The 12344-nt window shown below is 36.2% G+C and overlaps 1 protein-coding gene across 2 annotated transcripts in view; it reads right to left on the bottom strand.

Moving 5' to 3' along the window:
* Arhgap29 (Rho GTPase activating protein 29) overlaps window positions 1-12344 on the bottom strand; it is a 68425-nt gene that overhangs the window by 24341 nt on the left and 31740 nt on the right. For both annotated transcript variants that reach the window (XM_005357215.2, XM_005357216.2), the window contains exons 4-12: window positions 9375-9471; window positions 8982-9054; window positions 6087-6135; window positions 5179-5316; window positions 4407-4471; window positions 3906-4016; window positions 3625-3705; window positions 3302-3490; window positions 2458-2595 (exon numbers count right to left, since the gene is read on the bottom strand). In XM_005357215.2, coding sequence (XP_005357272.1) covers window positions 2458-2595; window positions 3302-3490; window positions 3625-3705; window positions 3906-4016; window positions 4407-4471; window positions 5179-5316; window positions 6087-6135; window positions 8982-9054; window positions 9375-9471 — 941 coding nt within the window. The remainder of the gene's footprint in view (window positions 1-2457; window positions 2596-3301; window positions 3491-3624; window positions 3706-3905; window positions 4017-4406; window positions 4472-5178; window positions 5317-6086; window positions 6136-8981; window positions 9055-9374; window positions 9472-12344) is intronic.

Below are 12344 nucleotides of genomic sequence, written 5' to 3'. Positions count from 1 at the left end.
TCTGTCTAATTATTTCATATTATATAATCTTTCTTTTAGATCCAAATTAGTATAATATCTTAAGCTGAACATTTGCCTGAATTCAATGGAAGAATGGATGAAGAAAGTATAGAATATATACATATTAGAGTACTACTTAGCAGTAAAAAACAAGGGCTTCTTGAATTTTGCATACAAATGGATGGAAATAGAAAACACTATCCTGAGTGAGGTAAGCCAGACCCAAAAAGAGGACCTTGGATGTACTCACTCATATTTGGTTTCTAGCCATAAATAAAGGACATTGAGCCTATAATTCGTGATCCTATAGAAGCTAAATAAGAAGGTGAATCTAATTCTGATTCTAATCATACTGACTAAAGCCACTCTGGAAAACTATCTTGTAGTTTCTTATTGAGTTAACCATGCATTCAAAAGTTGTACTTCTGTGTATTCTCTAAAATATGAAAACTATGTTCAACAAAAACTTGTCAACAAATAATTTTTGGAGCTTTATTCACAATGACCCCCAAACTATAAACAACACAAATATCCACAGACAAATGGATGCTGATACAGTAGGCTGTTAAAAGCAGTCTATTTCAAAAGGCCATGTACAATTTATGAGTTTATTTATGAGATTGAAAAAGTTAGAAAACATTAGATACAAAAAAAACTTTATTCTAATATTTTTTATAGATAATTAACAAGATGGAGAACACATCACTATTGCTAGGGATTAGGTGTATGTGCAGCGACTGACAACACATGGGCAACATTTGCTATAGAGATTTGCACTGCTATGAATCTTGATTTATTGATATAAATTTAAGGCCAATTTTGTTATACTGTGTATATGTATTTCTGATCTTGATTAAGTTATTGTGTTGTCCAGTTCATTCAAAAATGTAATGTATAATTAAGAAATATAGGTTAGTAGATAATTATCTATAATAGTCAAGCTTATAGTCATGTTAGTTAGATTTTCTAGAGGTAGAGAGATGTATTTCAGATGAATAGACATTCTTCAAACCTTTCAAAGACTACAGAATATGGCATTTAAAATGTTTAAAAACTTAGGACTTTTCATGACAATCAGACACATCTGCTCTTGGCAGCACCAAATTCTTCAAGAGGATGATGGGCATTAAAGAGGCTCGTTGGTTAGCCATTTGGGCAAGAAACTGCTCTTGCTGGGACTGCTTGATGTTATGCTGTATGGAAATGCAGGACCCACAGAGAAGGTCCTGATGGTCCTTCAGGGTTCCTGCTTCATGAAAGAGTCTGCAGACATTCTGCAGGACCCAGAAGAAAGTGACTGACAAACTGCCAATATAGGTGGAATTGTCTTTGAAATCTCCTGCTTCATGGAAAATTCTGCTAGATACTATGGGCCTGTAGGCTGAAGACAGATGCCCCAATGACTTTGGGTGACTATCCAGGCAGAAAGATGTGTCTCTCAATTTGAGAGTTTTGGAAGCTGCTTACAATGCACTTTCTATTTACTTAGGTAATATTATATCCTTCTGGAGTCTCTGATGGAGTTGAAAGATATATAGTTATAGTTTTCCTTAGTTATGTATGATGAAAGATAAAGTAGATATAAATATTGTAACTGTAATTCTTGCTTGATACCTGTTTTGTTTTATGTAATCTTGCTATGTTAAAGTTAAAACCTTCCTTTATATTTAAACAGAAAAGGGGAGGTGATGTGGTATTCCCCTCTGCATGCTGTGAATACCATTGGTGAATAAAGAAACTGTCTTGGCCTTTCTAGGGAAGAGTAGATAGGGCAGCGTAGAACTAGGTGGGGAAAACTAAACTGAATGCTGGGAGAAAGAAGTGGAGTCATGGAAAAGCCATGTAGCCCCACCAGAGACAGATGCTGGAACTATACTCAGTAAGCCACAACCCCGTGATGATAATACACAGATTAATAAAAATGGATTAAATTAATGTGTAAGAGTTAGCCAATAAGAAGCTAGAGCTAATGGGCCAAGCAGTGATTAATTAATTAATACAGTTTCTGTGTGGTTATTTCAGGGCTGAGTAGCTGGGAACAAACAAGCGACCTCCTACAACAAATACTGAGTGATGAGAATCTGGTTCCCAACTATGATGACAATTAACAGATTTATAGTCACATATTTGTCAACTACATGATAAAAGAGCCTGTTGAATATAAAAACTCTTTATAAAATACTTGAAAAAGCAATATAAATAAATAAATAAAATACCTGAAAGACATAAATGAAATGTGACCCAGGATTCTTTGTCTTTACATAAATTATTTTTGGTTCAGTTTTACCAGACCCCATTCTCAATAAAAAGAAAAGAGATAACTCAAATTATAGATCACTATTAGAAACTGAAAGTCCATGTGCTCTGAATCTCAGAATTTAAATCTCTCAGCAACCAAGACTATAGATTCCAAGACTTTTTCCCTGTTGTCTTTCAATAAATGAAGAAAGAACTTACAGCTTTAAGTGTAAGGTCACACTGGAAAACAAGTGTCCGAAGTTGTGTTAAAATTTCTCTCTTGGTATTTTCTAGATCATTCCGTCTTTCCTCAACATTTGTTACACAGACTTTGTAGTGCTCATTTGCTTCTTCTACCTTCAATACATCACAGAAACAAACAACAATAATCACTACAATTTATATCAAAAAACCTAACCATAGATATATTTTAAAAAACTGGGAAGTCTTTATGAAAATACTGAAATATTTTTATTTTAAATATAGTACTATGAAATGTATTTTAAATAATCAAATAATTTAAAGATAAATAGCATCATTTTGGTTGGCAATTTAAGAGCATTTGATTTTAATTGCTGGGGCAATTTGCAATTACTATACTGTTTGCATACAAAATATTTTCATTTCTATTTTAAAAAGCACTTCCTACTTATATTTACCATTTGTTTTATAGAATTTGCCAAATTAAACTTAATATATACATAAATGATCCTTAGCTTATTCTTCTCAGCAGTATGTAACACAGACTTCCCTAGAATGCAGACGTTATAATCGGGTCAGAAATAAGAAACCACTATCCTCTCTAAGATCGGTCTTTCACAAACTCCCAAGCATCCCAGCACAGCTTGCCAAAGTGTGATGTCTACCAGCAGCAGCACTGTCACCTGGGCACTTGTTACAAGAGACACTTGTCTGGGTCGTACTCTTGACCAGCAGAGTAAGGACCTCTGGGTGAGTCCCAGCAGCCCGAGCATGCTTTCCTGGTGACCCGACTCCCGGGAAGTTTGAAGCCTAATCTGAAGCACAGAATATTGGTTCAAGCTTCATGTAAAAAAAAGGCTACCTTCTGAAGAGCCTCTTCTTCCAGCCTCCGTTTTTTTTCTAGCTGTTTGTTCAGATTTTTTGCTAATCCAGCACTTGAACTTAGCTGCTCCTCTTCCACACGAAACATGGACGACTTGGCTTTTTCATATTCATCTTGACGCTGCATGCATAGCAATTTTGCCTTTTTAAGAGATGTCTCTGTTTCAAGCTACACAGAAAAGAATATTCAACAGATTACAAGACAGTACATTAGGGAACCCAGAGTAAGATGGGTAGTTTATTTACAGTAGGTGATTTTAGATGTTCACAAACAGACACGTGAAATTCTAGTATAATACTAACCAGTTTATTCTGCTGCTGCTTCCAAAGTTCTTTTATTTCTTTCCTTTGCTTTTCCATTTCATTCTTCCTCCCAAGTAGAGGCTATTAAGGATATTAAAAAGAAGTAAGTTGTTTTATAAAGGTATGCTATTAAAAATATGCTGTATGGAGTGAGTTCCAGGACAGGCTCAAAAAACCAAACCAAAACAAAACAAAACAAAACAAAAAAAAAAAGAAAAAAAAAAAGAGAGAGAGAGAGAGAGAGAGAGAGAGAGAGAGAGAGAGAGAGGTATAATTTTTACCTGTACAAATTTATTGGCTTGGAGGGCTGCAATTGTTTGCTGCAACAGGTTGCTGCTGTGTATGTCATTAAGAAGAGCATTGGTAAACAGAGACTGCAGTGGCATATACTCCTAGAATTGAAAGTTGAAAGGGAAGTTTTACAACAGCATGGTACTACAGGTACTTGCCTAATATGCTGAAGTTCAATAGCTAAATTTGACATGTTAGAGAAAAGAATGGTTCTAGATAGATCGCTGTTCTTCAAAAAGATAACTTTAGATTATTTTTTCTAGTAAAATGACTTGTGTCTATGCAAGAAAAATATTGAAATTATGGACTAGTTAGCAAATCAGTTTCAAAATAGGTATTTGTATAAAATTGTAAATATCCTGGTTTCATTCCTAAGGAAGAGACGTTTAAATTTGCCCTTTTTCAATAAGACCCTTTTCTCTATGAACTGATGGGGAGGTTAACTAAGTAGTCTCTTGGTATAGAACCTGAGGAGTTCACAGAACACTTACTTGTATTCCAATGCTAGATCTAGTTGCCTCTGCCAATTTTACAATATTTCTAGTGGATTCCAATTCTGAAAAGGTTTAAAAGAAAAAAATTAACATTCTTCTCTATATATGTGCTAAGATTATTTGTGCTTCTTCAATTAAACAGTGATCACACATATCAGTATGCACCATGATATGAGAGCTCTGCAAGTCCACACGCACAGCCCTCACCTGTCAGAGCGAGATCTGACCCGCTGAGTCTGAGCACAGGCACTGAGGAACCCTGTGCCCCTCCAAATATGCCACATGTTTATAAGCAAACCTGCTGTGCTCCTTAGGAATGGTGCTAGAAAATGGGCATAACAATCCTGTCTTGCCTGCTTTTCAAGTATTAGGGGATTGGGTAAAATAATGGATACAAAAACATTTTCTCAGCTGTAAAACACTGTAAAACTACTGAGCTGTTTCTCCCATGCTTCCTTTCTTTCTGTCTCTGTATCCACTGTGGCTCTTTTCTCCTTTACCTTATTATGGGCTGTGCTTTCACATCCATTATAGTAAGACCTCTTCACAGGCAGAGACAGTGTTCTTTGTGTGTCTACCTCCAGCAGACTACATAAAATGTCTACTTTGTATATTTAGTATAAGAAAGCCCATCACAAAAAGAAATTCTATTTACTAAAATGAAATAACCAGTAATTAGAAATCATAAAACACTTTCAGTCTGCAGAAAATGAACCATAAACAAATTAGCGCTAATGTTTAAAGCTAGATACTTTAACAGAGAACTCACCCAAGTTGAGCTTTTTTTCAACCCATGAGACTATGTTCTTGGTATATTTTGACCATGTTTTAGCATAGGACAAAGCCAATTCTACAGAATCAGTGTTCTTTAACAGCAAGTTGTCTAGTTCTATAGGGGAGAAATTTCCTGAAAATACAAACATCAAAATAAGTATATATTAAGTATGAATACATAATAACTCTAAAAAAGGAGTACTTGGATCCATAGGAATTAATCAACAAAAACTAGTTAAAAATTCAAAGGACAAGTCTATAAAAGGCCACTGTTTATATTTAAAATTATACTGTATTTTTAAATCTTTAAATTATGCATGGTGAACACTATATGCATGCCTGGTGCCCACAGAGCCAGAAGTGGGAATCAAATCCCCTGAAACTAGAGGTACAGATGGTTGTAAACTGCCCTGTGTGTGCTGGAAACCAATCCCAGGTCCTCTGCCAGAATAGTGAGTGCTCTTAACCATTGAGCGACTGTATTTCCAGCTCCTGTATTTTCATATGAATATGTATTTCTATTGTTTGATCAGTTATAATCTGTATGTAATTATGCTTACATCATCATACCATCTACTCAAGCAGTTTCTTATACACACACACACTTTTTGTTTTTGTTTTTTTGAGACAGGTTTCTCTGTGTACTCCTGGCTGTCCTGAAACTCACTCTGTAAACCAGGCTGGCCTCTAACTCAGAGGTCCTACTGCCTCTGCCTCTTGAGTGCTGGGATTAAAGGCGTGCACCACGACCACTTGGCTCTTTTTATGTTTTATATGTAAAACCTTTGGTATAATTTTATATTAAAAATGAATATACTAGATTCCAAAGTACAAAGAGATTAAGCAATACAAAATACTTATTGAAAGAAAATGCAAACTATCTAATAAAATCCTGAACACTACCTTTTTCATTGGGTAAGTCCGCCGAGTCCACAGAAATGTTTTCAAAAGACTAAACACATGGAAGAAAAGAAATTTAAGATTAGAACAGAAAACAACACATTGCTGCTTCCAAAAATGCTGTTCTCAATTTTATTACTCTGACATAATTCTTTTTCAAGAATTTCAAGTATTTAAAACTCAAAGCGCCTAAGAAGTCTGCTTAAATACCACAACACTGCAAAATTATAGTTCCCAAGATTCAACAATGAACTCATTTAATCTGATTAGTAACAAATCAACAGATCCATATAAAACTTCAAATTCTACAGATCTAAAAAGGTTCAGAAGTTAAAGAAGCAGTTACAACAGACTTCAAACTTAAGAGGACATCCAGCCATCTTTTTCTACTTTATCACAGGTATCTATGTCTTTTCAAGTTTTTTAGGCAGCTTAGTATAAAATTTCCTGTGATAAAAATGGCGTTGCATATTATACTCTGTGTGTGTGTATCAGATACCAGGTACTCAAGCATTTAGAACACGGCTAATCAACTAGAAAGTGAACTTTTAATTTTATTTATCAACTTAAATTTAAAGAACTACTAACATAATGGCTATACCTTATTAGATAGTGTTTAAAAATATCTCAATTGCTAAATAAATTTTTTGTTCGGTTGTTGATTGGTGTGGGAAATTCTTCTGTATATTGTTGCATTTATTGGTAAATCAATAAAGAAGCTGTTTTGGCCTGTAATAGGGCAGAATAGAGCTAGGCAGGTGGAAAACTAAACTGAATGCTGGGAGGAAGAAGGTGGAGTCAGGGAGAAGCCATGTAGCCCCGCTAAAGACAGATGCCAGATGGAACTTTACCTGGTAAGTCACAGCCACATGGTGATACACAGATTAATAGAAATGGGTTAACCAGAGATATAAGAGCTAGCTAGCAATATGTTTAAGTGATTGGCTAAGCCGTGATTTAAATATTACAGTTTTTGAGTGGTTATTTCAAGTCTGGGCAGCCAGGAACAAACAAGCTGGCCTCCTACAACAGATTGGCACCCAACATGGGGCTCGAACCCCAATCCTGAGATTAAGAGTCTCATGCTCTTAATTAAGGGAGCCATTTGAGGGTCGACAAGAGACTGGACTCTAGAGAGGTTCCCAGGTGTCCAAGGAGATGTCCCCAGCTTGTTCCTTGAGCAGCTGAGGAGAGGGCGTCTGAACTGGCCCTACACTATAGCTACTCTGATGAATATCTTGCATATCACCATAGAACCTTCATCTGACGATGGATGGAGATAGAGACAGAGACCCACATTGGAGCACTGGACTGAGCTCCCAAGGTCCAAATGAGGAGCAGAAGGACAGAGAACATGAGCAAAGAAGTCAGGACCGTGAGGAGTGCGCCCACCCACTGTGACGGTGGAGCTGATCTAATGGGAACTCACCAAGGCCAGCTGGACTGGGATTGATGGAGCATGTGATCAAACCGGACTCTCTGAACTTGGCTGACAATGAGGGCTGATGAGAAGCCAAGGACAATAGCACTGGGTTTTGATTCTACTCCATGTACTGGCTTTGTGGGAGCCTAGTCTGTTTGGATCCTCACCTTCCTAAACCTGAATGGAGGGGGGAGGTCCTTGGACTTACCACAGGGCAGGGAACCCTGACTGTTCTTTGGACTGGAGAGGAACGGGGGAGGGGGAGAAGGAGGGGGAAGTGGGGGGAGGGAGAGGGAAATGGGAGGGGGGAGGAGGTGAAAATTTGTAGTAATAATAATAATAATAATAATAATAGTCTCATGCTCTACTGACTGAGCTAGCTGGGCCATTTCTAATACAAGGCTTAGACTCCTTAGGATAGAATAATTATTAAAACATTTAGCACATGTTCCTTGCTTAATATTGTTTATGTTGATTGTAATTCTAATCTTATACTTGATATCTGTTCCTAGTGTATATAGTTTTGTATTGGGTTTGGAACTCTCTTATTTAAACAAAAAGGGTAGGTGCTGTGGGAGCTCCTTCAGCCAATAGCCTTTAAGATACCAGCCCTCTTGGGATGGTCTCTTATACTATAAATGCAGCTGTAAAGCGTGGACTCACTCTCTAGCTTCTGGTTGCTAGATTCGGTTTCTGTTCTCCATTCATGTAGGACTGGGATCTAGGACTGGGATCAGTGAGTCTATCCCTAAAAAAATAACCCTTTATTATACATAATTCTGAACTAGTGTGGGATTATTTTGTAGTTTTCATCATCAGTTGGAGATTTTTTGTTTTTGTTTAAAGAAAGGGTCTCAGTATGTAGCTTCAGCTGGTTTGGAACTTACCATATAGACCAGGCTGGCCTCAAACTCAGAGATTTGCCTGCCTCTGCCTCCCAAGTGCTGGGACTAAAGGTGTGTGGTTAAATAAATTCTTAAGACAAATCTGATCTACATGGCTGGGCAATACAGCGTGTGCAGATTCAGTGCAAAATGGGATCAAAGACACCAGGGTCTAAAGTTTCGTTCTATTAGGCATATGACATTGAATTGAACATTTAGGGTTACTAACCTTAATTTGCTCTTCTAAATAAAGAGGATAGAAAGCTATTTTCTATGTCCATCTCTGGTCTCCACATGTTCATACATATACCCACACTCATATCCTCAACCCCCTAAAAAAAATTCCTCTTAGGTTTTGGACCATATAATACCATTCATGAATTAGGCTACTTTCTTAATACAACATCACTGAGAAAAGTATAACCAAATTATTGCTCCAGAAGCGAATCATTTTATTATATAAAATCATTTTATTATATAAAAAACGAATTAATTTGCTTTGTTTAGCCTCAAAATGGTACGGTAATCTACAAAGTTCAAACCCGTAAGTTAGTAATAACAGAGACTTTGTTTTCACAAAGCTGGGCCTACCTTACTTCCTCGAGAAACAGGCAGTCGCAGTACTGAACCATTGCCAACATCTCCCATAAGGAAGTTTGTGAGGCTATCCAGAGAGGTTTAAAAAGGCATGGAAATAAAAAGAAAAGTTATTACACGTTTGTCTCTTACCTTCAATCTGTATCTAGAATAAACTGTCCTCATCACATAAACCAGACACAGCCACTTGCAAATGGGGGCTGCTGCTAAGAGCTACAGATACTCGCAAATGCAGTCAATAAAGCCACACAGAAGGTAGCTCTTGCCAAGTTGGGATGATATATGATACACTTATTATTTCATTTTTCACATATCTGACAAATTTGTGGACTGCATATTCTCACTAAGAAAATCAGTTCACTAACTTAAATGACAGTCTGTACTTACATATTTCCAAAGGTGAATGCCAAAGTTTCAATGGAGGAAAACACTTCTTGAAATAGATAGTTTTTGTTTTCTTCATTAACTTCTGTAAAGTTCACAGCTATAAGCAAAAATCAGTTGCAGTAAGTGGAAGAAAATACATTTAACACTAGATTTATACAAAACCATTTACTCTTTTAATCGCTATTACTTTAAAAGGCACTAAAAGATTCAGAAACTTAAAATCAAATATACAAAATTGATAGAATATTTAAGTTTCCTTATTATGGAAATGATGTAAAAGTATCAGTTTGCACAGAAGTAACTGGAATTGCAAACCGATTACTGTGTGCATTATATAATCCAGCACATCTAAATAGTGACTCTGTGAAATCAGTCTTGGGAGTCACAGAGTCCTCTTTATGAAGTGTTCTGTGTTATTTTTTTCTCACTACTCTGGCATTTTTAAAAACAGCTAAAGATGCTAGCCCACTTAAGTTATTATGAAGTATAAACTTAATATAAATTATCAACAACTGGAGTCATAGGTACATTATGCATACCACAGAATGTATGACAGCATCACATTTAAAATCTAGTACTTCTTCCTCAAGATACAGTAATACCACTTTTGGGTATATATCCAAAGGATGCTCAATCATGTCACAAGTACATGTCCTCAACTATGTTCATAGCAGCTTTGTTTGTCATAGCCAGAACCTGGAAACAATCTTAATGTCATTCGACCAAAGAAGGATAAGGAAATTGTAGTACATTTACACAATGGAGTACTACACAGCAAATAATGACATCTTGAGTTTTGCAGGCAAATGGATGGAGCTAGAAAACATCATTTTGAGTAAGGTAATCCAGACCCAGAAAGACAATTATCACATGTACTCACTCATAAGTGGTTTTAAAACATAAAGCAAAGAAAACCAGCCTACAAATCACAATCCCAGAAAAATTAGACAACAATGAGGATGAAGACCCTAAGAGAGACTTACATAGATCTTATCTACATGGAAAGCATAAAAAGACAAGATCTCCTAAATAAATTGGGAGCATGAGGACCATGGTGGAGGGTTGAAGCTGAGGGGAGAGGCAGGGAGAGCAGCAGAGAAAAATGTAGAGCTCAATAAAATAAAATAAAATAAAAAGAAAGTAGACAGAAAGAAAAAATGGAAAAGACAAAAAATAAAGTAAAATAAAATCCATTACTTTAGAGAAGTTAAAATCCTACTTATACATAGCTGTATTTAGGGCCAACAGGCTCTTGGATTCTGAGGTACTTGTTAACTAATATAGCTGTTTTTCTTTACAATAGGGATATTCTGACATTTTGCATTTTGTTAAAGAATACTATAAAATACAACCCGAAAAGATTATTTTAACTTCTTTATGTGTACTGTTGTTAAAAACAAAGATACAATTTACCAAGGCAAAATCTGAAAGTGGAACTGGACTTTTTTCCTTTAAATAACCCACAGTCCGCTGTAAGAAGCAGGGCTCCCTGTACCACCACCCCTGCACTGCTCTGCTTACAGAAGATGGTGAGGAAGCTAGAAAGCCGCCCTCTGCTTCACAATTCATTTTAAAACTTGGCTGGAGTTTGAAAAATAGCTTCATCACCAAAGATTCAAATTTCATAGGTTTTTATTTTTACCAAAATTGAATCAAATATGCAAATAAGGTTAGGAAGCAAGAACCCCTGAAATTACACCCAGAACTGCTGTACGGATACATCTTTGTAGACTACGGGGTAGGGCACTCAGGTCCTTACTTTTCAAATTTTTCTAAATATCCCTTATAAAAAAAGAAAAACTTAAGATTCAGCTAGTGCAAATAATAAGACTGTTTCTAGACGTTTGCCCCAGTCAAGTTGGAGAAAAAGATTCTACTTCTGCGTAAAATAACTAAAAAAACAAAACAAAATCCTGTGCAAAACTGAAAAAGAAACGATCTCTAAAACATTAGATTATTAGGCAACAAAAGGCAGTAATCTTTTTGGTGTTATTTTTTTCAAGACAGGATTTGGGCTTCTGTGTAGACCAGGCTGTCCTGGAACTCCTGTAGAGCAGGCTGGCCTTCAGCTCAGAGATCCACTTGCCTCTACCTTCGAGCACTGGGATTAAAGGAGTGCGCCGTTATACCCAGCTAAAAAGCAGTAATTTTTGAAAGACAAGAAACTAACCATGACAAGCTTAAAAACTGCCTCAGTTTACTGCCTAATATTATACAAAGTAGATTGCCAAAGGAAATGTCCAGAGGTATTTTTTTAAATGTTATAATCTGAAGAATCAGTGAAGCAAGAGGACACAACAATTTTATTTTGTGTATGTATTTATAAATGTATAGAGCTGCAAAATTCACAAGCAAAAACTGACATAACTACATGAAAAAAAAATCATATTTTCTCGGTGACAGAAACTTTACTACTCCTCTTAAAAAAGTGACAGAAAACATAAAATAAAGAAGGATATAAAATACTGAATGATTATTTATCAACCAGCTTGACAAGACAGACATTTTGTACATGGAGCAAAATGTACAAGACATAAATTCTTATCAAGTAAATGTTCAGTAACACATCCATAAAATACCTCTCAATAAACATAACTTATACAAATTATTCAAAATGTACTCTCTGATTACATGGAATCAGATTAGAAGTAAATGAAAAAATTCTTGAGCTCTCTGCCCATTTTTCTTTTGAAGAGGCAGCTTCTGCCTTCTCCTCTTCCCCCTTTCCTCTTTCCTTTCTTTCTCTGTCCCCTCTATCTCTCTCTTTCTCTCTTCCCTCCATATTCTCCTTACCCTTATACCCTACCTAGTACCCATATATAAACTCTATACTCTCCCACCAAAGAAGCAGTAATTCTGGAATACTTGGAAATTAACTGCATCTTTCTACGTAACCCATGGACTGAATACAAAGAGCAGAATTAGAAGTACTCTGAACAGAGTGGGAACGAATACACAGAGCATCAGAAT

Source organism: Microtus ochrogaster, chromosome 21 (genome assembly GCF_000317375.1).
Source record: "Microtus ochrogaster isolate Prairie Vole_2 chromosome 21, MicOch1.0, whole genome shotgun sequence".
Lineage (NCBI taxonomy): Eukaryota > Metazoa > Chordata > Mammalia > Rodentia > Cricetidae > Microtus > Microtus ochrogaster.
The sequence above is the reverse complement of the archived record's forward strand: the minus strand, read 5'-3'. Positions and strand labels throughout refer to the sequence as shown.